This window comes from Emydura macquarii, unplaced genomic scaffold, assembly GCF_026122565.2.
Source record: "Emydura macquarii macquarii isolate MOO-44397 ecotype Brisbane River unplaced genomic scaffold, CSIRO-AGI_Emac_v2 contig_1146, whole genome shotgun sequence".
NCBI lineage: Eukaryota > Metazoa > Chordata > Testudines > Chelidae > Emydura > Emydura macquarii.
Genome location: NW_027131283.1, coordinates 22,083,096 through 22,105,437, shown reverse-complemented (window position 1 = coordinate 22,105,437; position 22,342 = coordinate 22,083,096). Strand labels below are relative to the sequence as shown.

The following is a 22,342-nucleotide window of genomic DNA, read 5'->3' as shown; positions in this document are numbered from 1 at the left end:
TGGGATCAGCCCTTGTCTGTGAAGACAGAGGCAAAAAAAGAATTGAGTACTTCAGCTTTTTACACATCTGTCACTAGGTTGCCTCTCCCATTCTGTAAGGGGCCCACACTTTCCCTGACCTTCTTCTTGTTGCTAACGTACCTGTAGAAACAGTTCTTGTTATCCTCCACGTCTCTTGCTAGCTGCAACTCCAATTGAGCATGCAGGGATGAAATCAGGAAGGCCAAAGCACAAGCAGTATTTTTATATTCCTCCCTAATCATCTGTCCAAGTTTCCATTTCTTGTAAGCTTTCTTTTTGTGTTTAAGCTCACCAAAGACTTCTTTGTTAAGCTAAGCTGGTCGCCTGCCACATTTGCTATTCTTTCTGCACATTGGGATGGTTTGTTCCTGCACCCTCAATAAAGTTTCTTTAAAATACAGCCAGCTCTCTTGACTCCTTTCCCCCTCATATTAGCCTCCCAGGGGATCCTGCCCATCAGCTCCCTGAGGGAGTCAAAGTCTGCTTTTCTGAAGTCCGTGGTCCATATCTTGCTGTTCTCCTTTCTTCCTTTTGTCAGGATCCTGAACTCGACCATCTCATGATCACTGCTGCCTAGGTTACCACCCACTTCTACTTCTCCTGCCAATTCTTCCCTGTTTGTGAGCAGCAGGTCAAGAGGAGCACAGCCCCTAGTAGATTCCTCCAGCACTTGCACCAGGAAGTTGTCTGCAACACACTCCAAAAACTTCCTGGATTGTTTGTGTTCTGCTGTATTGCTCACATACTGGCTGAAGTTCTTAGCAATAACCAGATAGGCTAAGAAATGACACCACTAAACTTTATGGGGTCGATTCTGAGCAGCTGCAAAATCAGCATAACTTCTTTCATTTCAGTTAAGATATGTGAATTCACACCCACCTGCTAAAGAGCTGGCCCACAATATTTCGACTCTAATTTCTGTGTTTACCACTGCTACTGTTGCACCCATAACATCAGAATTGTGTTTTATCTGCACAACTGTATTTTATTTTTCAGCAGCAGCTCTTACTTCCGTTTCATTTCTTCTCAGTTGTGTTAAGAAATTTTATTTGATATAAGAGAATATAATTAAATCAATCTTTCATTGCTAAGAAGATTTCTTCAGTTCTATTTAACACTACATGCTGAAGTTTTTTTGATGTCTTTTCTGGTTCTGTTTTAATAATCTAGGAAGCAGCCTAAGTTTTATAAACAATTATTAGATAGGAAGATGACAAATGTAGTGCAACATCGCTTTTGATCTGTTAATGGGGGAAATCATGCTTGTGCCTCTTTTTTGTGCTTTGATTTTATTTCTTTATTTAGACATATGAAAATCTCTGTAGATGCCCATCACACTGAAGCAATATAATATAAAAGGATAAGCAACTATCCATCAGCAAGTATAAGCCCAAATTCTGCACTGAGATCCACTAATTTGAACCTCTGGCCCCCCAGTGTCCTTTTGAAGTCAAGAGGGATCCACATAAGTGCAAATCTGCACGTTAGTAGATCCGATTGCAGGATCAGGGACACAATGAGGATACTAATATAAACCCAGATCACTATAACTCTCCACCTGCACCTTCTCCAAAAACCTGGGGGGGGGGGGAATTCAGCTCTGTTCACTCTTGCTAGGGTCCATAACCAAATCAACAAAACCTCATGATCAGCAGTATCAAAAGCTGATGACAGGTCTAAAATAATCAGTGACACGTTATCCTCACTCTTTGCTAGAAGGAGATTCTCAGATAATCCAATCAATACAGTGTCTCTCTCATACCCAAAGGACCAAAAGAAATTGGAAGACTTCAGAAACCACCCAGAGTTGCACAGCCACAACCTACTCAATGGCTTACCACCCCCTCCCCAAAAAAATGGGAGATCAGCTATTGGTCGATAGTTAGGCAGAATGTACATATAAAGAAGTGGTCTCATGATAACCTCTTTAAGAAATCTTTCATCAGCTACACAGACAGACAATCTCTGTTATAATAGGTTAGACTCAGAAGAAGACTTCCATCACTGGATCTATAGCTGTATCCTCACTCATTTTCTCTAGCTCAGGTCACAGGGTGAACCATGGTGACCTGTGAAGAAGCAGCCAGTTACAGTGACTTTAGAAAACTATTCTGTAAATGAAATCATGCAATCCATTCTCTGGTTCATGTAACAAGAATAAGATTTTTTTTAAACCACCCAGTAATTAATGTGTCCAGATGCATAATTTATTTTCAGTACATGGCAGACTAACTATAGTATTTCAGCAGCTGCTGTGGTCTGTCATGTCAATTTTCAGCCACTTCCAGGAGGATTTTGGGGGGATGACACTAGCAAAAAATACTTAAACCACAAAAAAAAGCAAAGTTCTCATAAACCCAATGCACCAAGGCCTTTTTTCCCCAGAAATAAAGTACCAGGCAAGTCTTGATTCTGTTTTCATCCCAGTGCAGTACAGATTACACTATTTAAGGATAAGATTCAAAAGCTAATCCAATTTACAATATTTTATCCTAAACAAAAAAAATACTTGCATGTAATTTTCTTTAACCACAAAACATACTCTAGAGTCGTACACAAATGAACTACAGTAAACTCAAAAAGACAAATAAAATTATCGTGTTCCAATATGCGAATTGAATGCACAATGCAGCAAAATATAAAAGATGCAGCAGCTTTGAGTTCTACACCACAACACAGTCAGCATTCCAAGCTGTTACATGCTGATTGATGAGTGAGTGGTGGAAAAAGGAGCTAATTCTTCTCTAAATATCCTTGGGTGGGAAAGGTTGGTGACTAAATGCAACCAATTCCTTCCTCTCAGGGAGAGAGAGGTGTATGTTACCTCAGAAATGCACTCAAAGCACCAATAGTTTACATCTTAGATTTTTCTCTGAATCAGAGTCATAGATAACAGAAAATCTAGCTGTTGTCACTGCTATCCTGTCAGTGATTATGATCTTATAAATATTTGAGACAGCATTATCTCAGTATCTCAGACAGTAAGAAGGAATTGTTCATTCATAACACTGCTAATCACACACACAGACAATTACATACAAGAACTTTCTGAGCCAAATTTTTGGCTCAGAATGACTGGCCCCTTTGCACTCATCCTGATGAGCCAGCCACCTGAGGAAATCCTCAGGAGACAGTCAGCAAAGCCTCAGCCTGCTTCATTTTGTTGTCCTGCTTGAGTCTCTCCATATCTGTCTAATAGTCAGAAACACAACAAGCTAGAGTCACTGCTAACCACTGAGCATTGCTTTTCTAGTTTAGAGGTAACCTAGGATGCATTGCTTATTTAGAGAAAAACCATCTCCATGGACCATGACATCTCCATGGTATTGTGCCCAAAGTGTACAAGCTGAAACAACTACTTCAGTCACTTAGCACTCATATTTTGGTAGAAGTAATGAGACTTTTGTCCTGCTTTCTCATCTTAGAAACTCCTATTTCTTCTGAGTAGTTATAATATATTTAGTTCGCAAAACAACTTCAGTTAACCATGTAGGTTTAGAAAATAAGCCAGCATGCAATATGACCCTTACAAATATAACTTTTCTCCATGTTATTGCCTTGTTTATAATTAGAGAGGGAACTTTTTACAGCCCTATTTCATAACCTTCTCATAAAAGGTATAATCTGTACTACTGATTTTTGGTTGTTATCGTCCTCTCCAGACACCTCAGTGTCTTTTTCATTCATTGCTCATCCATGATGCAGCCTGAATCTCTTTGAGAAACATCCAGAGCTGCATTACCTTTGATTTAATGCTGGTCAAAAGTTTTCCATCAAAACTGTTTTCACAATAGAAAATAGTTTGTTTGGGGGTTTTTTGAAGTACTTTAAGAATGTTTGTTTTTGCTGGAAAAACTTCCTCCAAAATTGGCACTGGTACTAGAAGATGACATACATATGTCAGATTATATAAAAAACCACCAACTTCCCGTTAGCTGAAAAAATATTATGGGAAGCAAGTGTGTAAACTTCCACTAGTTTTGCCAACCCTGTGACCCCAGACAATTGGTTCAAGAGATCCATGAGAGCTTGAATGCTACAAGGTTCACCCGTCCCCAGTTATAATTACAGTATTTATAAATCATACTGCTAAGGAATTGTAAATACATGGAATATGTTTGCAACAGAAACTGCATTAGTATAAAGTATCCAGTAGGTTTGTATTTTTTTTTAAAGCTTTCTTGGCAGAGAAAGCAAGTGATAAGCATAAGAAAACTTACGAGCACCCATTCTCCAAAAGCTACAAATCAACTACACTCCCACTCCTCTCCTCCACCCCCAGACTGACAGAGTCCCCTTTTGAGCAGATCCTCCATTTGGAATATGCACCACAGCTGCTGAAGGGCAGGACCAGATTCTCTGGGCCCAGTACTGCTCCTTCACTCCCTTAGGGTATGTCTACATTGCAGTTAGACACCCACAGCTGTCCCATGCCAGCTGACTCAAGCTCATGGGATTTGGGCTAAGGGGCTGTTTAAATGCAGTGTAGACGTTCGGGCTCAGGCTGCAGCCTGAGATCTGGGACACTCCCACTTCACAGGGTTCTGGAGCCCAAATGTCTACACTGTAATTAGACCAAGCCCCTCAGACCAAGCCCCTTAGCTCGAGCCACGGGCCAGCTATGAGTTTTTAATTGCAGTATAGACATACCCTTAGTCTCAGTGTTACAGTCTGTGATGGCATTTACAGACCTAAGGCAGGTTTTGCTCCTCTGCTTTGCTATCCTGACAATTTACCTATTTTATACAGATAAGTTGGTTCAACTAAACCTAACTGTTATGATTGGGTCTTGGCATCTTTTGTGCCCCTATCAAATGGCCATTTCCACATTTTTAAAATTTAAGATATTCAAGGTACGATTAGTTTTGATTTTACAAATGGTTTTTCAAAAGAAGCTAGATTCAGACAATTCAGATGTGTTTAAAAAACATTACAGACATGTTGCTTAAATCCACTGCAACCACTTGAATCCAAACACTAAACTGGAACTATATTGCTTTGCAACAGTAAAATAAAATTCTGCCTTTCCATTACCAGACTTCAGGTAAACTCAACCTGTTTCATTCTCATAAGAAAAAATATTAAATTGCAAGAAAGAAATCATCTGGAGGAATCATATGATGTCCCCCGATTCATAACCAGTATCTCTAATGAATGTTCTATATTCAGAACATATGGTCATTCCATTATGAATGTTAAGTATATTTGATAACTTACCGTTTTGTTGACAGTGTATGCACTCCACAGTGGCATCCAGATGTTGTGACTGTATCCACTCACGTACTGATGATGGTAAAGAAGGCAGTACATGTTTTGCCTCTGTAGAACTCTGGGTCTCCCATAGGGCAAATTATAAGTCTCTGCTTTTTTTACTAGAATATAAACAATAGTTACTGAGTTTTGTGTTTGTGAAAACATTTTTCCTGACAGAAAGGTATATGTGAAGGGTGAAAAATATACATCAAACAGAATGAAGAAGTTTATAAAATATGTACAAGTATAAACATATAAAAACATGTTTATTAAGGATCTGTACTTCTGGATATTTAAAATTGTGGAACAAATATTTTTCATGGTATGTTTTTAATATATATAGATTACTCACACGACTGCTAAAATACCACAAAAAGCCAGGGCTTGATTCTCCTCTAACATATGTTAATTCTATACGTTAGTTCTATAGAACCCTGCTAATAATATGCTAATATGATTCACACTGATATAGCTCTGTGGACTTCAGCGTGTTAGTGAAGTGAAAATCAGGCCCTAAAATGACTATGAAGTGTTATATAAACCAAATGCCAAGAACATCCACCAAAAGCACCTATATGCCCCTCAGAGTTGTGTGAACAGATGAAGAGCAAGAGATAGTAGCAGAAAGCCTGGGAAAAGTAGTTATCTCCTGTTTTCCTAAAGTACCTTGGACTGATCCATAGCCCACTGAAGCCAACGGGCTAATTATGAGCTAGATTTGGTCATCCTTACTTACCTTCGGTAGCACTTTACTCTGCAAATAGTCAGACCGAAAGCAATAATATCAAAAGAAAAAACAAGGGCATAGATTTTAGATCACCCCGGCTCCTTTTATTTCCAACAACTTACTTTCTTCTGAGGTGAGATTTAATCTTTGATTTATTGCTTCCAGATCCGACAGCTGTAAAATATAATATTAAAGGATTATTCAGGAAGAATTCATCTTCTAATTAAAGACAACAACAACAACTCTGGAGCCATTACTTACTGGTGGAGTACATGTGCATCCTAAGTTATCCAGAGTTGATTTGACAAAGGGGCATGAAAAAGGAGGTGACTCTTCTTTTGCATGTGATGGATTATAGAAAGGTTTCTTCAAAAGATGATTTAAGCTTCCATGCGTTCCATTATTTGGTGCAGGTTTAATACGCAGCAGATCTGATGAAACAGGTTACGAAACATTTGAAAATTTTGCAAAAGCATCCTGATGCCGTACAGAGGAAAATACCAAGTTTTATTTGCCTGACAGCTACTTCTTTATGCATTCCTGCTAAATATGACAGTAGAATTTCAATTACCTGAACTGCTTGAGCAACCACAAATGTATACAGATAAGTGAAACACTGAATAATAAAAGGTTCAGTTATTCGGAATTCAGCAAAACAAAGCTGAAATAAATATTTAAATATAAATCCAGCAATGCAACAAATAATCAAGAAACTGGCTAATTAATCAATTGCTTACAAGTCAGGCAGTTGAGTTGGCAATTTGTTTAATAATGGAGGGTCAACAATAGTTTGTACAGTATAACAAATAACTTTACATAAAATGTAGTGTAAGCATGAAGATGTTCCAGGTTTTACATTTCTGGGTAGTTTTTACACTTAAGTGGTTTTGTAGGAATGAGCTCTGATTATTTTAACCATGTTACAGGTGTCATTATTTGAGACCATCACATTATATTATAAGGAGCACTGGAATGCTTCATGTTATGTAATTAAAAAAGAAATTATAGAAAATATACCACAAACTTCAGGTTACAGTGGCTCATCTAAAATTCTGTCCAAGAGCTCTGCAACTATCTGCAAAATGCCTGTCCAAGATGACCACAGGGAACTCATATGCGCTCATGCATACCTGTAGCTCATATATTTGTTAGGAGCACTTTTCCTCTTCATGATTCTTTCTCCAATCAGGAGATATCTTAACAGAAGATTCCTCTATCTTGCAGCTAACTTCTTAATGAGTGGGAGCCAACATATATAAACCTGAAATCCAGTGGGACTTCAGTAGGTGGGATGATGCATTTGATACAGAATTATTAGCTTCTGGATGCATTTGCTAATGCTTTTGTAATCTTTGTTTTAGCTCATCATGTATTAGCATCTGAAAACCCGCTTATGCATTACCAGCTGCAGCACTGGTTGTCTATACTCACCACACATTAGATTATAAACCTCTATGTTTTCAAACGGTTCCACCTCAGTTTTTTCTTTAAAGCTCGGGCCATATGCTATGAAGATAGCCTGGATTGTAATAATAAAAGCTATTATCTACAAGAATCCAAACTTGAAAACAACAGGAGTTAGATTTTAAGAGAACTAAGAGTATTGGTACAGATTCTGCACTCTTGTCAAAATAGTTAAAATCAGTGGGATCATACAGATGAAAGAGAGCAGAATTTAATCCGTTATAAATAATATGAAAAAGATAGGACTGTGTAAGAACTCTGTTCAGTCCAATTTTCAGCTATATAAAGAATCTGATTTTATTTTTCTTTAACATCCCTGCATTTATGTTTTAAGAGATTACTTTTACCTGCCACATATTGAACACAAAGGTCTGTGTTTCCCTTGCAAGTGTGTTTCCACTTAAACAACTGCAGAGACAAAGTCACATTCATAGGGACAATTTTTAAACTATTGGGAGTCAAGAGTCCAAGGACAATTTTATATGGGAGCAAAATTTTCTAATGTGCCCAGGGCCTCTATTCACAAAAGTACTTAGGTGCCTAAACTGCAGACCTAGCTACCCAAGTCCGGGTTTAGGCTCAACTATGATTCACAAAACTCTCACTTGACCCTGTAGGTCCCTAAACTAACTCAGTACCTATATTTTTGCAGTAAAAGTTCCCTATGTTTCTGCCTTTGAACATGTGCACTGTTGCCTCCCTTTAGGAGTCCAGGCACTTGTCTCCTCCCTTAAGCTCCAGACATATTCAGAAACTGGGAGAAGATAGGCTTTTAGCCACTTAACTCATGTGGGGGCCTGATCCAGTAGGCATGCTCAGAGGCCACCTACAGGACCAGGCCTCTTAGAGGAACGGGATGTGACAGCTTCAACAAGAGAGGATGAGGGAGCCCTGCATCAGAATATCCCTTACCCCAATGGTTAGGACAGTCACCTGAGAGGTGGCAGATCCCTGTTCAAATCCATTTTCCCCCTCAACAGTCTCTTACATCTCAGGTGAGAACCCTTTTGAGAATGGGCCTTCAGCTCCTAAATCACTTAGGGTATGTCTACACTGCATTTTAGCACAAGCCTCCTAGCTCAGCTAGACAGATCTGAGCTCCGGCTAGTGCTCTAAAAAGAGCTGCATAGACCCGACTTTGAAGTTGAGGCTCAGGCTCCAAACATCCCCCCACACACTTCTCCCTTAGGCTTCAGAGGCTGAGCTCCAGCCTGAGCTGCAACAAAGCAGAGTTTATGCAGCTATTTTTAGAGCACTAGCACAAGCCCTGCAAACCCAAGTCTATCAACCCAGGATAGGAGGCTGACTCCAAAATGCTGTGTAGACATACCCTCAGGGACTTCTGAGCATTTTTCTCTGCCTGGCCATAGCAGCTTAGGTTCATGATCTGGGCTGCTGTTCACTAATTTATTAGAATCCCACACCACCGTCGTTCCAGTTCGATGTAGGATTCCATCTGAGGCCTGGGTCTACACAGAAAAGTTATCAACATAGCTATGATGATATAAGGGGTGTGAAAAAACACACCCCATACCAACATAGCTATGCCAGTATAACCTCCAGTGTAGACACAGCTATGCCAACGGAAGAGGGCTTCTGTGGACATAATTCACTTCACTCAGGGCAGTGGTGTTCCTACACCAATAGAAAAACCCTTTCTGTCAGTGTAGGGTGAGTTTACACTACAGGGTGTGGCAAGGGCGGCCTATTCAGTCCCGCAGATCTTGCGCTCTCTTCAGCTACACCAGTGGTGTGGCTGGGTGGGAGCAGGACAGGGGGTGCCCTCTATCCCAGGCCCCAACCCAGGGACCCTGTGAAGAGTAGCCTCAAAGTGCTTAGTCTGTAAGCTACTACCTTCCCCAGATCACCTGTCCTTGGCCCCACTGCTCATGGTCCGCTTCCTGGAACCCAAGTGAGGGTCCTCCCTCAGGCCTCTGATCGCTGGCCGTGCCCAGACGGGCTTCCCCTTGACTCTTGTACCTTTTGGTTTGTGGTAGCAACAGCAATCACCCCAAGCTCTATAGCTGCTCTACTCTGCTCCTCCTCTTAACTCCCTTTCAGCTACCTCCATCTGCCTGACCGGGAGGCTTTCAACTGCTGGGGCAAGCTCCTCAGTTAGCCTCAGCTGGCCTAATTGGCCTAATTGCCCTGGAGTAACCCCAGCTGAATCACCCAGGGAACAAAGATTTGTTGATCCTGGGGCTAATATATATACACACCCTCCACTACTCTCCTGTAGCCATCAGGTCTGGCCCTGTCACAAGGGCTATGCCAGCATAGCTACACTGATACAGCTATGCTGGTATAGTCTCTGTAGTGTAGACATACCCTCAAATATTCTCAGAGGCTTAATCCAAATATGCCTTCTGGTTGCTCAAATCATCACTTAAGCATTTAGGTGTCTGGGAGTTAATGTGAGCATCCAAATGTAGGTTTTGGACATACTATTAAAGCACTCATTCATAAACTGGGCACAGTGTAGACGAACAGACAAACAAGGACTGAATCCTGGAACATATCAGTTACATGGGATGGGTCTGAATCTTATTATCAACAAAGAAAGAATGAGCCAAGCATGTGTTTCTGCTTATCCTTTTCCATAACACAAAGACAGGAGGGCATCAAATGAAATTAAAAGGCAACAAATTTAAAAGGGATAAATAGAAATACTCTTTATACTTAGTATATGTGGCCATTAAGCTTTGGAACTTATTGCAGCAGGATATTATTGAGGCAAATATGTGAATAAACTCCATAAATTATTTTAATTTTTACATGAATCAGAATATCATCTGCATTTAAACTAACTAGGATTAAAATCTTTAAGGGATGACAATCAAGAAATTGTGCCTCAAAGTATACAGTATTGGCTAATTAAATGCATTATGGGAGGGGCTTTGCCTGAACTGACCACTGCAAGAGACAGGAGACATGACTAGATGGACTAATGGTCTGTTCTGGTATGGCATTTCTTTGTTCTTTTAAGAGGAAAGGGATTTTGAACTGACTAATACAGAAAAACTCTTAATTCTTTCTGATTAGCACTTCTAAAGAACACAAACAGAATGCTGTCAAAGAAAAACATTAGCAAGGTATATTATCACACTGTAAAGCACTAATTTGTCCTTACACATATTATATCAGCAGAATAAATATGATTAATGTTTTCTATTAGTACATTTCATCTGAAATGCAAATACTTTGGAAAAAATTAGGGAATTTCTGATTATTATGTTCTCATGTTTTTAATATGGCTGTGGGAATGCTGCTGAGTTCTGTTTCTCACCATGATGTGCTTAGGGTATATGACTCTTACATTTTTAGATGGCCTGAGACATGACTAAGTATTAGACTTTGCAAGCACAATTGAGGCCAATTTGATCATTTGATCTTGGTTACAAATTGTCTCCGTAATGAGTAGATTTCCAGGGTTAGATGTCTGAATGACCATGTAAAAAATCAAATTGCAAAAATTGTCATATACTACACTGTATGTAGTTGGCTATACAGTGGGACGTAAGATTTGAGAAGAAATTATCTTACCTCCATACTTTTAAACTCATTGTCATAGCCATGATTACCTCCACCACAAAATGTATAATCTTTATTCCTAAGAAGAAACCATTTTATATTATAAGTAAAAATGATACAAATACAACAAAAATTCTTGTTACCCCACAAAACAGGACTTCAGATCACACACTGAGAGAAGAATTTAGCATAATATGTTGGTACTGTTTGTTCTTATAACACAATGCTGACTTTTGTAAAGACTTCTGCTTCTCTTAAGTCACTGAGGTTATTTAAATTTACCTCAAGTTTCTAGCTACTGCATAGTGCATTTATGCCTCTGAAATAATCAAAGAAAAAGGCTGACCTCTGAATTGGGAAATTCCAAAAAATGTATCATCTGCTTGGGGCTAGTTTTTATAATTGTCTTCATTGCTATTCACATCTTAAAACAAGACTTCTGGCTAGAAAATCCAGCTATGGTAGTCTTGTTGGAACAATTTCAATCAAGATTACAGATGGCTTTGCCTTATGAAGGAACACTTAAATTTAAATGTATCATTCCTAAAAATGTTTCCATTTTTCACTACGAATTGCAGCCTTAGTTTTGATTTTGTATTTTAAATACAATAAATGTCATATTATTTGACTTATAATGAGTAACACTTGAAACACCTGGCATTGGCCACTGTTAGAAGACAGGATACTGGGCTAAATGGACCATTGGGCTGACCCACTATGGCTCTTCTTATGTTCTTATGTAAAAGAGAAGATAAACATGAAAACATCCCAAAATCAGTATTTCTCTTTAAATATCTAGGACAAATATTGGACACTACTCAAAACAAAATATGAAATAAAATATTAAACAGGCATTTTACCTTCGCTCAACAAAAATTCAAGTTTAAAAATATTATTAAATGAAATTATAGGAAAAATAAGTCCTCTGCTCAGAAACAGACAGAAGGCATTTAAGGGAAAAGAGAAAGAAAAACTATCCAAGAAGCCATAAAAGATTAACCATCAGCAGATGATTTAGGAATATGTATCTATAAAATACAATACAGAATATATTCCCAAAAGGTTTTTGCCAGTTGAAGCAATAATAAGTGCAAGTAGAATTTGCATCTGTAGCGCATTTTCAACTGAGAATGTAAATGGGATGAAAGGTGCTTAAAATTTCTGATTTTCTAAGATTTATCACTTTCATTTTTCCACATGAAAATTGGTACCCTGACACCACACCCATAATTTATTCCGATTGCACCTTTGAGTGCACACACAATACATGGTTTGAAAATCTACCCCTATGAATTTACAATGTGTGTATGCCCACAACATATGCAGTTTGCGTACACACATCATTATAATTGGAGCATAAGCAACTACAACAGCTAAGATCAGGTAACTATTTCCATTCTAACCATCCTGTTTTCAGTTAATCATAACTTTCTAAATCATTCACTTTTTGGTATACTTTTCTGGCTTAGTCTCTTCCCAAAGGTGATTTATTTTTTCAAGTTCGAGTAAAAATGAGGAAAATGTGGAAGAAAATAGACTTTCACTATTACAAAAAAGCTCCTGCAACATTTTTTGAAAAGCTCTGCCACTGGCATGGCAGGAGATAGAAAGTTAAAATTTAACAAAGTAAGAGTCCTCATTGAAAAGTGTTTTGAATATTTCTGTGAAAATTGGCTTTGATTTGATTGAGTTATAAGGCTTTGAAAAATTGCAGCACTTTTTGCATGATGGATTCTCTTTAACTGAGCATATAAGAAGCCAATTCTGGCAGCCCTACATGGTTAACTGATGTGATGAGACATTTAGTGAAGGTGAACAATGAACAAGACTTTGATTCCCCTTATTTACCATGCCGATTTGAGGAGAAAACTCTATGCACACCACATAAAGCAATGAATACCTGGCTCACACAGACACACACAGTCATTTCCTTTATATATCCTCCTAAACATTCATCTAACAGTCTGGAAAATCCAGTGTTCTAAGGACCAGGTATTGTCTTCACTGCAAGAGATGCAAGTCTTAAATAGAAAGCGAATGACAGATCTGTGAAGGAAATGAGACATCTTGAACAATAAGCATAAGAATAAATTTATAGCCAGTAATTTACCTAACAGCCAGCCACTGCCGGTCCACCAAAAGATGAACTTTGTCAATGCGAATGTTGTTAGCATAATGGAATCGCTTTGGCAAGTTGGGTGTCAAGAAGGGTTTGAAATGCTGGTTGGGTTTTTGGCACTGAAAAACATGAAAAGATCCAGTCATGGTAAGATTTGCACTACATCAAACACATCATTCAGCAATTGCCATAGATACTGTGGGTATTGGCACACTAAATATACTGTCTATATTGACTGATAGCTAGAACGATAACTTCTTCACTGACATATTCCACCAGACTTTTGTCGCAGTTCATAACAGAGGGTAAACTATTTTATTTGGATCTGTTACATAGGCCTTTGACAAGATGTGCCATAGCATCTATTGTAAGTGTATCAATCCTTAGTATAACCTGTTGTAAAGTTATTGATAAGAACAAAGAACATGTAATGGTAAAGGCTTTGGTATATGTTATGGCTAATGTTCTTGACATCCATACCTGCAATTAGTATGTCAGTTCATATTCTACAAGTTAGTAGCTAAAGGTCCCTGAAAGTTAATGGCTTTTCTGCAATTTGCAATAAATAGGCGAGGGGAATATATCCTTTCACATGCTTATAAGGTGTCATTTTGAAATCATTAAAAAATTATAAGCATGCAAATCTGTTTCTTGGAAACGGTCAATATCCAACTTTTGGTACTCTTGTATATAAATGTATAATTACTAAAAGAGATAAAATATGCTGAGTTGTCAAATTGTAACTTTGAAATAATTTGAATAGATTCTAATGAGTTTTAATATAGCAAAAGTATTTCTAACACCAACTGGTGGTTCTTTCTGGTTAACAATCTGTAGCATCTCAAACCTCTGAAGTTGCCAAAAGTAGAAGAAAGGAAATAAGTATGCATTAAGCACTATAACAAGCACAGATCTGAACAAACAAAACCAACATATTCACTAGACCTGGTGACCTCACTTCAAAACTTGCTTAGGATTTCTGCAATTCCTTAAAGAACCATCTATATTTATTTGAAATATGTAATAGGAATTTTTAAAAAAACAGTGGTGCAATTGTAAAAATCCAGGCACTCCCAATAATTCTGACTGGGAGATACTGTGTTTAAGGAGTCTAGAAAAGACTGAATTTTAGGTAGAATCATCTCTTGTTTTAACGGTATTGGTAATGGTGATGCATACTGAGTTTTACTTCACTAGAGAATAATGGTGCAATCCTACTGTTAATCATGGGGAGGCCAGAAAAAAACAAGAAAGACTTTGTATGAGAAGGAAAGTGTGAGAGAGTGAAGGATTTTGTATTACCTTTATAATTATTGTTGTATCTGCTAAGGCCAACTGTAAAATAGGGATCACAAGTTCCTATCAGCACCTCAGGGCTGCCTGCTGCCAATGGCCTCAGGAGATCATGCCTCAGCAGTGCTTCAGCCATGCCCCTTTTCTCTGAACCATAACTCCTCTAGTGGGGGAGAGAGAGATGTGGCATAGACCCAGCTATTCCAACTCTATGCTACCTGAGGAGTCCCAGTTTCCCAAAAGAGTACTCAGCTGGCCAATTAACATGGCTTTATAGTATCTTTGCATCACTCTCACAGCTGTGTTAAATTGTGTCCAGCTGCCTATGGCCCTCAGGGGCCATTCCATCAGCTAGAGAGCACCAGAGTAAAACAATGCTCCAGGCATGTGCTGTTTTCCCTGGTTATGCCTCAGACCCTGGAAACCAGCAGTGGGATGGTCTAGAACCACTACTGCTGATTCTATGCCACCCAGGAGGTTCCCCTACTCAGGCAGAATCTTTGGGCAGCTGGTTAAGCCAGCTAGTTGGCCTCTTTGTACCAGTAGAGCAGTACAAGGAGTCATAGTGGGTCTAAGAATCTGGTCTGAAGTGTTCAGCTACAAGAGCTGTATATTCTGATTAACCTATAAAATAAAAAGAAGTAAGCCTGGACAACCAAATAAGCAACTGTGGCTGATAATATATTATTTTAGAAAAGGATTCAAGAAATGGCTACATGACACCTATTATATATGCCCTGAGATAAGGTCACTCCTGAAACTCTACATGAGATCCTCATCCAGAGAAAAGGTAAAGGAAGCCATCAAATGATATAATAAAATACATTGGTAGTTGGTGCAAGAAAAACAGATGGAAGGAGGCTAGAAACGCTGAGCTGCACTATATACTCATGACCAATGATAGAGAGGAAGATGGAATTCCCAGAATTCAAGGCTATAGCTATAGGACAGACATTTCACATTTCTTTTCATCTACTCTGAATGGTTATTTGGATTATTTAGTACTGGAAAATAACTAAATAATCCTGGATATCAAGAAAAACTTAGGGATTCAAGTTGCTGTCTGAATATTCAGTGACATGCAAAAGCAACATATCATATTGTACTGTTGAGTTTTTCAGCAAGATTCAGGACGACCTCTGGTGGCAATGTCTTTGAAATACACATTATAAACAAATAATAAAAATGACACCTATAGGATGTGCCATGAGATTTTTTTCCACGCTATAACATATAATAATAAAATATTAGAACATTTTGTCAACTGTTTCACCTATGAATAAGTGCTGGATGGAGAAATAATAACATTAAATGAATTAAATGCAAAACTATGTCAATAAGTCATTAAGAATGAACAAGTACAAAATAAGAATATGAAAGAAAAGAGTACAAAAATACTGCACAAGTATGTAAGGACAAAATCAGAAAGGCTAAGGTACAAAATGAGTTCCAGCTGGCAAAGGACAAAAAAGACAATAAGAAGGTTCTTTAAATACATTAAGAGCAAGAGAAAGATGAAGGAAAATGTAGGTCCTCTACTCAGCAGGGAAGGAGAGCTAATAACTGATGACATCAAGAAAGGTGGGGTGCTTGATGCCTGTTTTGCTTCAGTCTTCACTAAAAAGGCTAATGATGACCAGATACTCAACACAATTAATATTAACAAGCAGGGAGAAGGAATGCAAGCCAAAATAGGGAAAGAACAGGCTAAAGAATATTCAGGTCCACAATGCCTGATGAAATTCATCCTACGGAACTGAAGCAATTTTGGAGCCATTAGCTATTGTCTCTGAGAACTGCTGGAGGGTGGAAGAAGTCTCAGAAAAGTGGAAAAGGGCAAACATAGGGTATGTCTACATTGCCGGGGCTATGCTGGCGCTGCAGGATTGATACCACAGGATCGATAGAGCGGGCAGTGAAGACCAGCTCAATCAATCCCAGAAGTGCTCTCTGGTCAACCCCCGCGAAAAGCATAAGGTTGCATTGACTGGAGGGCATTTCCCATTGGTACAGTGTAATGGAGACATCACAGTAAGTGAAAGTTAGTAAGTCAATGGGAGATATGCAAGCTACACTACACAGCTTGCGTATCTCCCGTGGGACGACCGCTGGCAGTATAGACGAGGCCATAGTAACTGTCTTTGAAAAGGGGAACAAGGAGGACCCAGGGAATTATAAACCAGTCAGACTAACTTCCATACCTGGAAGATAATGGAACAAATTATTAAACAATCAATTTGTAAGCATCTAGAGGATAATATGGTTATAAGGGATAGTCAGCATGGATTTGTCAAAAACAAATCATGCCAAACCAATTTAATTTCTTTCTTTGATAGGATTACTGATCTTGTAGATAGGGGAGAAGCAGTGGTCATAATATACCTTGATTTTAGTAAGGCTTTTGACACAATCTCACATGACATTCTCATAAGCAAACTAGAGAAATGTGATCTAGATGAAATTATTATAAAGTGGGTGCACAAGTGGTTGAAAGACCATATTCAAAGAGTAGTTATCAATGGTTTGCTTTCAAATTGGGAGGGCATATCTAGGGGCCAATCCTGGGTCCAGTACTATTCAATAGTTTCATTAATGACTTGGAGATGACACCAAGCTGGAAGGGGTTGCAAATATTTTGAAGGACAGGTTTAAAATTCAAAATGACCTTGATCAACTGGAAAATTGGTCTGAATTCAACAAAATGAAATTCAATACAGACATGGGCAAAGTACTTCACTTACAAAGGAAAAAATAATCAAATGCACAACAACTACAAAATGTGGGAAAACTGTCTAGGTGGTAACACTGCTGGAGAGGATCTGGAAGTTATAGTCTACCACAAACTGAATGAGTCGTCAATGTGACACAGCTGCAAAAAGGCAAATATGGTTCTGGACTGAATTAATAGGAGTGTTATATGTCAGACATTGGAGGTAACTGTCCCATTCTACTTGGCAGTGGTGAGGCCTCAGCTGAAGTACTGTGTCCAATTCTGGGTGCCACAATTTAGGAAAGATGTGGACATATTGGAGAGAGACTAGAGGAGAGCAACAAAAATGATAAAAGGTTTATAAAACCTGACCTATGAGGAAAGGTTAAAAAAGCATGGGCACATTTAGTCATGTGAAAAGGAGACTGAGGGAGGACCTGATAACAGACTTCCAATATGTTAAGAGCTGTTCTAAACAGGATGATGATCCATTGTTCTCCATGTCCACTGAAGGTAGGACAAGAAGTAATTGGCTTCATCCACAGCAAGGGAGATTTAGATATTAGGTAAGGGTAACTAATCTCTGGAATAGGCTTCCAAGGGAGTCTCCATCATTAGATGCTTTTAAAAAAACAAGTTGAACAACCACCTGTCAATGATGTTCTACATTTACTTGTTCCTGCCACAGTGTAGCAGACTGGGCTAGATGACTTCTCAAGGTCCCTTCCAGCACTACATTTCTATGATTCTATGATTAACAGTTTAAATGATAAAATATCTAAATTCTAAAGACATAGAAATGCAAAAGTGGAGCTTCCCCCAACAACATTCATTTGGCCACCTTGCCCATCTCTCATATTTTAAAATAGATATTGAACGCTGTAAAAAGTATTGAATTAGCCAAGGAAAGGAAAAAAATAGGAGAAGAAATTAATAGGAGCGTGTAATATGGCCAGGTTAACCCTGCTGTAGGAAACCTGGGCCTGATTCTCCACTGCCTTGAATCTCTCTCTGAGTGCCCAGCTCTCAGATAGCTCTTTCTCCACCTGCCTGGCGGTGGGGTGCTGTCTGTGGATTCATTCCAGTGAAAGTCAACCAATCCCTCCTACTCTGGAGAGTGGGGAAATTTCTTCCCTTTATCCTCCATAGAGATCCCATGGGCCAAGTCCACATACAAACTGCAGCCTTTAGGATTTGCCTCCTATTGTACTCAAAGAGTCAGACCTGAATCAATACGCCACCAGAAACAATATGGAACTGGTGCAAAAGTTAGGGTTTGAGACGTGCACATGCAATACATCCACAGAAATATGCTTCTTAATCAAAATGCCATTAGAGGAAATAAATGTATGAGAAAGTAGTTTACTCACAGTAAGGTTTTTAACGATTCCTTCAGAATCAACTGTTTAAGAAAAAAGAAAATAGAATAAGTTACATTCAAACTATTGAAAATTCAAAGCATTGTGCAAGAATGTTCACTATTTTTGTATCTATTAGTATACAGTTTGTAAAAGTGAGCACCCGGTGCTTTGTCAGCCCAAGCAGATTATCCAGCCATGTACTTATTAGCTGCCAGAATCACTAGCTAGGGAACCCAAAAAGGTGGACTGCAGAAAGCTGCCATGGCAGTATCTGACCAAAGACAAAGCTGACAAATCCTTGGAGACAAACTCTCCACTTCTCCCCAGCCCCCGCTTTGAAATATAAGATTTGCAGTACTGAACCCCATCTGGGCCACTGGTCCTTTAAGTCTTGTACCATGGCTTTGACAATAGTCATAATTAATGCTTCAGAGAAAGGCAAATCTGCTGTTACAATTGATCTTTCATGCTTTGAGAAGGACAGAGATTAATCTTTTGTTGTTACCATTTAGTATTGAGTTTGTTTTTATTTTTACTGAACCCTGCTGTTTTAGGGAAGACAAATGTTTTTAGGAATAATAAGATGCCCACAAGAAATGAAACAATAATTACATTAACAATTAAAAAAACCCTAAATCTTATTTATTCCCTCCTCTGGGCGTCTCATCATAGCTTGTCTATTCTGTTTCTGTCTTGTTTAAAGTGTAAACTGTTCAAGGCAAGGACTGTCTTTATTTTGTATGGTATATATCCTAATGCCAAGCACATCAACTGTACATTGAACATGAGAAATAATAAATAAGTACAATAGCTTGCTGACTCCTAAGGCTCTAAAATAAGCCTGACTTTGACAGTAGGAATTCTGTATGCTCATTGAAACAAGTGACTTCAGGCTATTACTTTACCCTATTCTGTTCCCTGACTGAGAGGGAGAACTTTCTTCAATCGGATAGCATCATACACTACAGGTACATTTAAATTGTTTCAATTATTATTAATTTGTATTATGATATCACCAAGAGGTCTTAACCGAGATCAGGGCCCCACTGTGGTAGGTGCTGTACATACACATATTAAAAGACAGTCCCTGCCCCAAAGAAATTACAATCTAAATAGAGAAGACAGACTATGACTGGGAGAAAGGTAGCATTATTATTCCCATTTTACAGACAGAAAACTGAGACAGAGATTAAGCCATTTGCCCGTCAGTAAGAAGTCTATGGCAAGGCTGGAAACTGAACTCAGGTTTCCTGAGCACAAGGTCAGTGCCTTAATCAAAATACTATCCTTTCTCTTTCCACATGAGATGAAAACAAAAATTGCAATCTGTCATAAGAGTTTCTGCCTTTCAGCATCCTCTGAAGTTACAGTCAAAGATCACTCCTGCAACATTGTTTCCGTGAACCAATGACATTCAGGCCTGCTCAGCTGGAACAGAAAAGTTCACTATAGAGATCCCCAAGGTTCAAAACTATTGATTATCCACTTTCTTTATTTCTCTTCTTTCTGTTGTGCTGGTTGTGCACTAACAGCATGGGTTCACACTTACAAGTAAAGTAGTCTTCTGGAACATTGTAAGCCCGAATGCGAGCTGCAGGCCCATCATACATGTAGAAATTAATTGTATTAAAATAATCAGTCATATATTCTAACTGGTTGCAGTCGGTCTTATCCATGCCTAAAACAAGAACAATATATAAATAGTATATTTTGTTATATTAGAAATTGCAATGTTGACAAGACTATTTATGGCAGCTTATTAAAACAGTGAGCATGAACATCAGACACAAGGGAGAGAATAAACAAGGATATAGTAGAACAGACACTGAAAAGTTAAGTACAAAACTATATACAGTACCATGATCAGCCAAAACAATGAGATTTACGCAGTTGTGGAGGTTCCTCTGTTTTAGTCCCTCCATTAACATTCCCAGTGCCTCATCTGCTAACTGCAAGGCTTTAATTACCTAAAGAATAAATAGTTTCATTAGAATTTCTCCTTGCTAGTGATTTCAAGACCCTAGTCAATCTATCAGACTGTATAATCAAGGTAGAAAAAAATAAGCAAGTTTCTCTATCACCTTTCCACTCTTAATTGTATTCTTTGTTTTTGAGTTCAAAAACAATTCTATCAACATCACTGCATTTTATTAGTGTAAACACCCACTGATTCCACTCAGCAAAACACCGTTTCTACTGCTTTCTGCGTATAAAAGACAACCTCAAACCACCATACTAAGTTTTGCTATATTACAATAGAAATAATTTTTGTATAATGGATGCTAAATCTTGTGTTAAACAAAGAGCCAGAGTCAGGTCAAATTTGGCTTCAAATTTAGGATTAAAAAGTGTGTTTTTTTACAAAATCAGAGATCTAGAAACACAGATAAGGAAATTATTTTTCTTGCAAACTTGGGACACTAAAACTCTCCTTTTAAACTTCAGATGGCAAGTACACCCACAACAAAGAGCAGTTCCCCTTTGGCACCCTGCCTCTCTTCTCATGCTTGCCAGCTCATGTGATAGAGAAGAAGAGACCACCTTGATTTTTTCTGCTGCAAGGCACACCTCTTCCACCCTCTTAGCAAAAAGAAGACATATGCTTAAATCATTTAAAAAGCATAAGTACGGTATATGTATTTGGTCTGATTCTGCTTCCTGTTTATATCATTGCATGTGTAACTAAGAGGGGATAACTAAATTAAATCGCAGTCTTTATTTCTCTCTCTCGTTTTTTTAAAAAAAGAATGACCGCTTTTCTTGAATAGTTGGAAGAATACAAAGACAGAACGAAATATTCATCACGGCATACGCTGATAGAATAACAATGGCTTTGATTCTGTTCACACAGGCAGCTATGAATAGATTTAGGCACAATTTTTTGAACAAATAGTTTATTCACTTAAAAATGCAGTTTCAGGTTGTAGTAGAAAGAGAGAACCTGAGACAATGTTCCTTGATCTTGAATCATAAGAAAAGCAAAATAGAATAACTTTCTTTATAAGGTTTAAAGTGTGATGCCATGACAAAGATGTGGACAAATTGGAGAAAGTCCAGAGAAGAGCAACAAAAATGATTAAAGGTCTAGAAAACATGACCTATGAGGCAAGACTGAAAGAACTGGGTTTGTTTAGCCTGGAAAAGAGAAGACTGAGATGGGACATGATAATAGCTTTCAAGTACATAAAAGGTTGTTACAAGGAGGAGGGAGAAAAATTGTTCTTCTTAACCTCTGAGGACAGGACAGGAAGCAATGGGCTTAAACTGCAGCAAGAGGTTTAGGTTGGACATTAGGAAAAATTTTCTGTCAGGGTGGTTAATCACTGGAACAAATTGCCTAAGGAGGTTGTGGAATTTCCATCTGTAGTGAGTGGATGTGGCCTCCCTCAGAAACTGACAGGGAGAAACAGGCTGGGTCTGTGGGGGCAGAGCCAGAGACTGCCTGTCCGCCCACCCGGAAGCGAGGGGGTGGGACAGGAAGTATAAAAGAGGTGCCCAGGAGCTCAGTCGGCGGCAAGCTCCCGGAGGGGAAGGACATCCCTCCTCGCCCTCCAGAGCTGCCTGCAGCCTGGTAAGCGGACCAGGGCCTGCGTCCGGGCACCAGCAAATGAGCAGCGCATGGCCTGGGACCCAGAGGTACCCCTGGATCCGACCACCCCACCGGAGCTGGTGATCCAGAGAGGCCAAGACCTGGAGGAGCTGCTGGACACAGATGAGGAGGAGGTGGCTATACCGGGGCCAGATCTAGAGGAGTTGCCCTTGGAGTTGCCAGAGGATGAGGAGGAGGCACGGGCCCTGACAGGGCCGGACCTGGAGGAACTGCCTCCCACTGACCTCCCCGATGAGCTGCCCAACCTACCACC

General features: G+C 39.0%; 1 protein-coding gene across 1 annotated transcript in view; it reads right to left on the bottom strand.

The window, feature by feature from the left end:
* Positions 1-22,342, bottom strand: part of ENPP3 (ectonucleotide pyrophosphatase/phosphodiesterase 3) — a 63,844-nt gene that overhangs the window by 10,947 nt on the left and 30,555 nt on the right. Inside the window, exons 12-20 of the mRNA XM_067546750.1 lie at positions 20,338-20,446; positions 20,029-20,157; positions 18,489-18,520; positions 13,107-13,234; positions 11,009-11,075; positions 7,433-7,520; positions 6,263-6,432; positions 6,124-6,175; positions 5,239-5,393 (exon numbers count right to left, since the gene is read on the bottom strand). Of these exons, the coding sequence (XP_067402851.1) occupies positions 5,239-5,393; positions 6,124-6,175; positions 6,263-6,432; positions 7,433-7,520; positions 11,009-11,075; positions 13,107-13,234; positions 18,489-18,520; positions 20,029-20,157; positions 20,338-20,446 (930 nt within the window). The remainder of the gene's footprint in view (positions 1-5,238; positions 5,394-6,123; positions 6,176-6,262; positions 6,433-7,432; positions 7,521-11,008; positions 11,076-13,106; positions 13,235-18,488; positions 18,521-20,028; positions 20,158-20,337; positions 20,447-22,342) is intronic.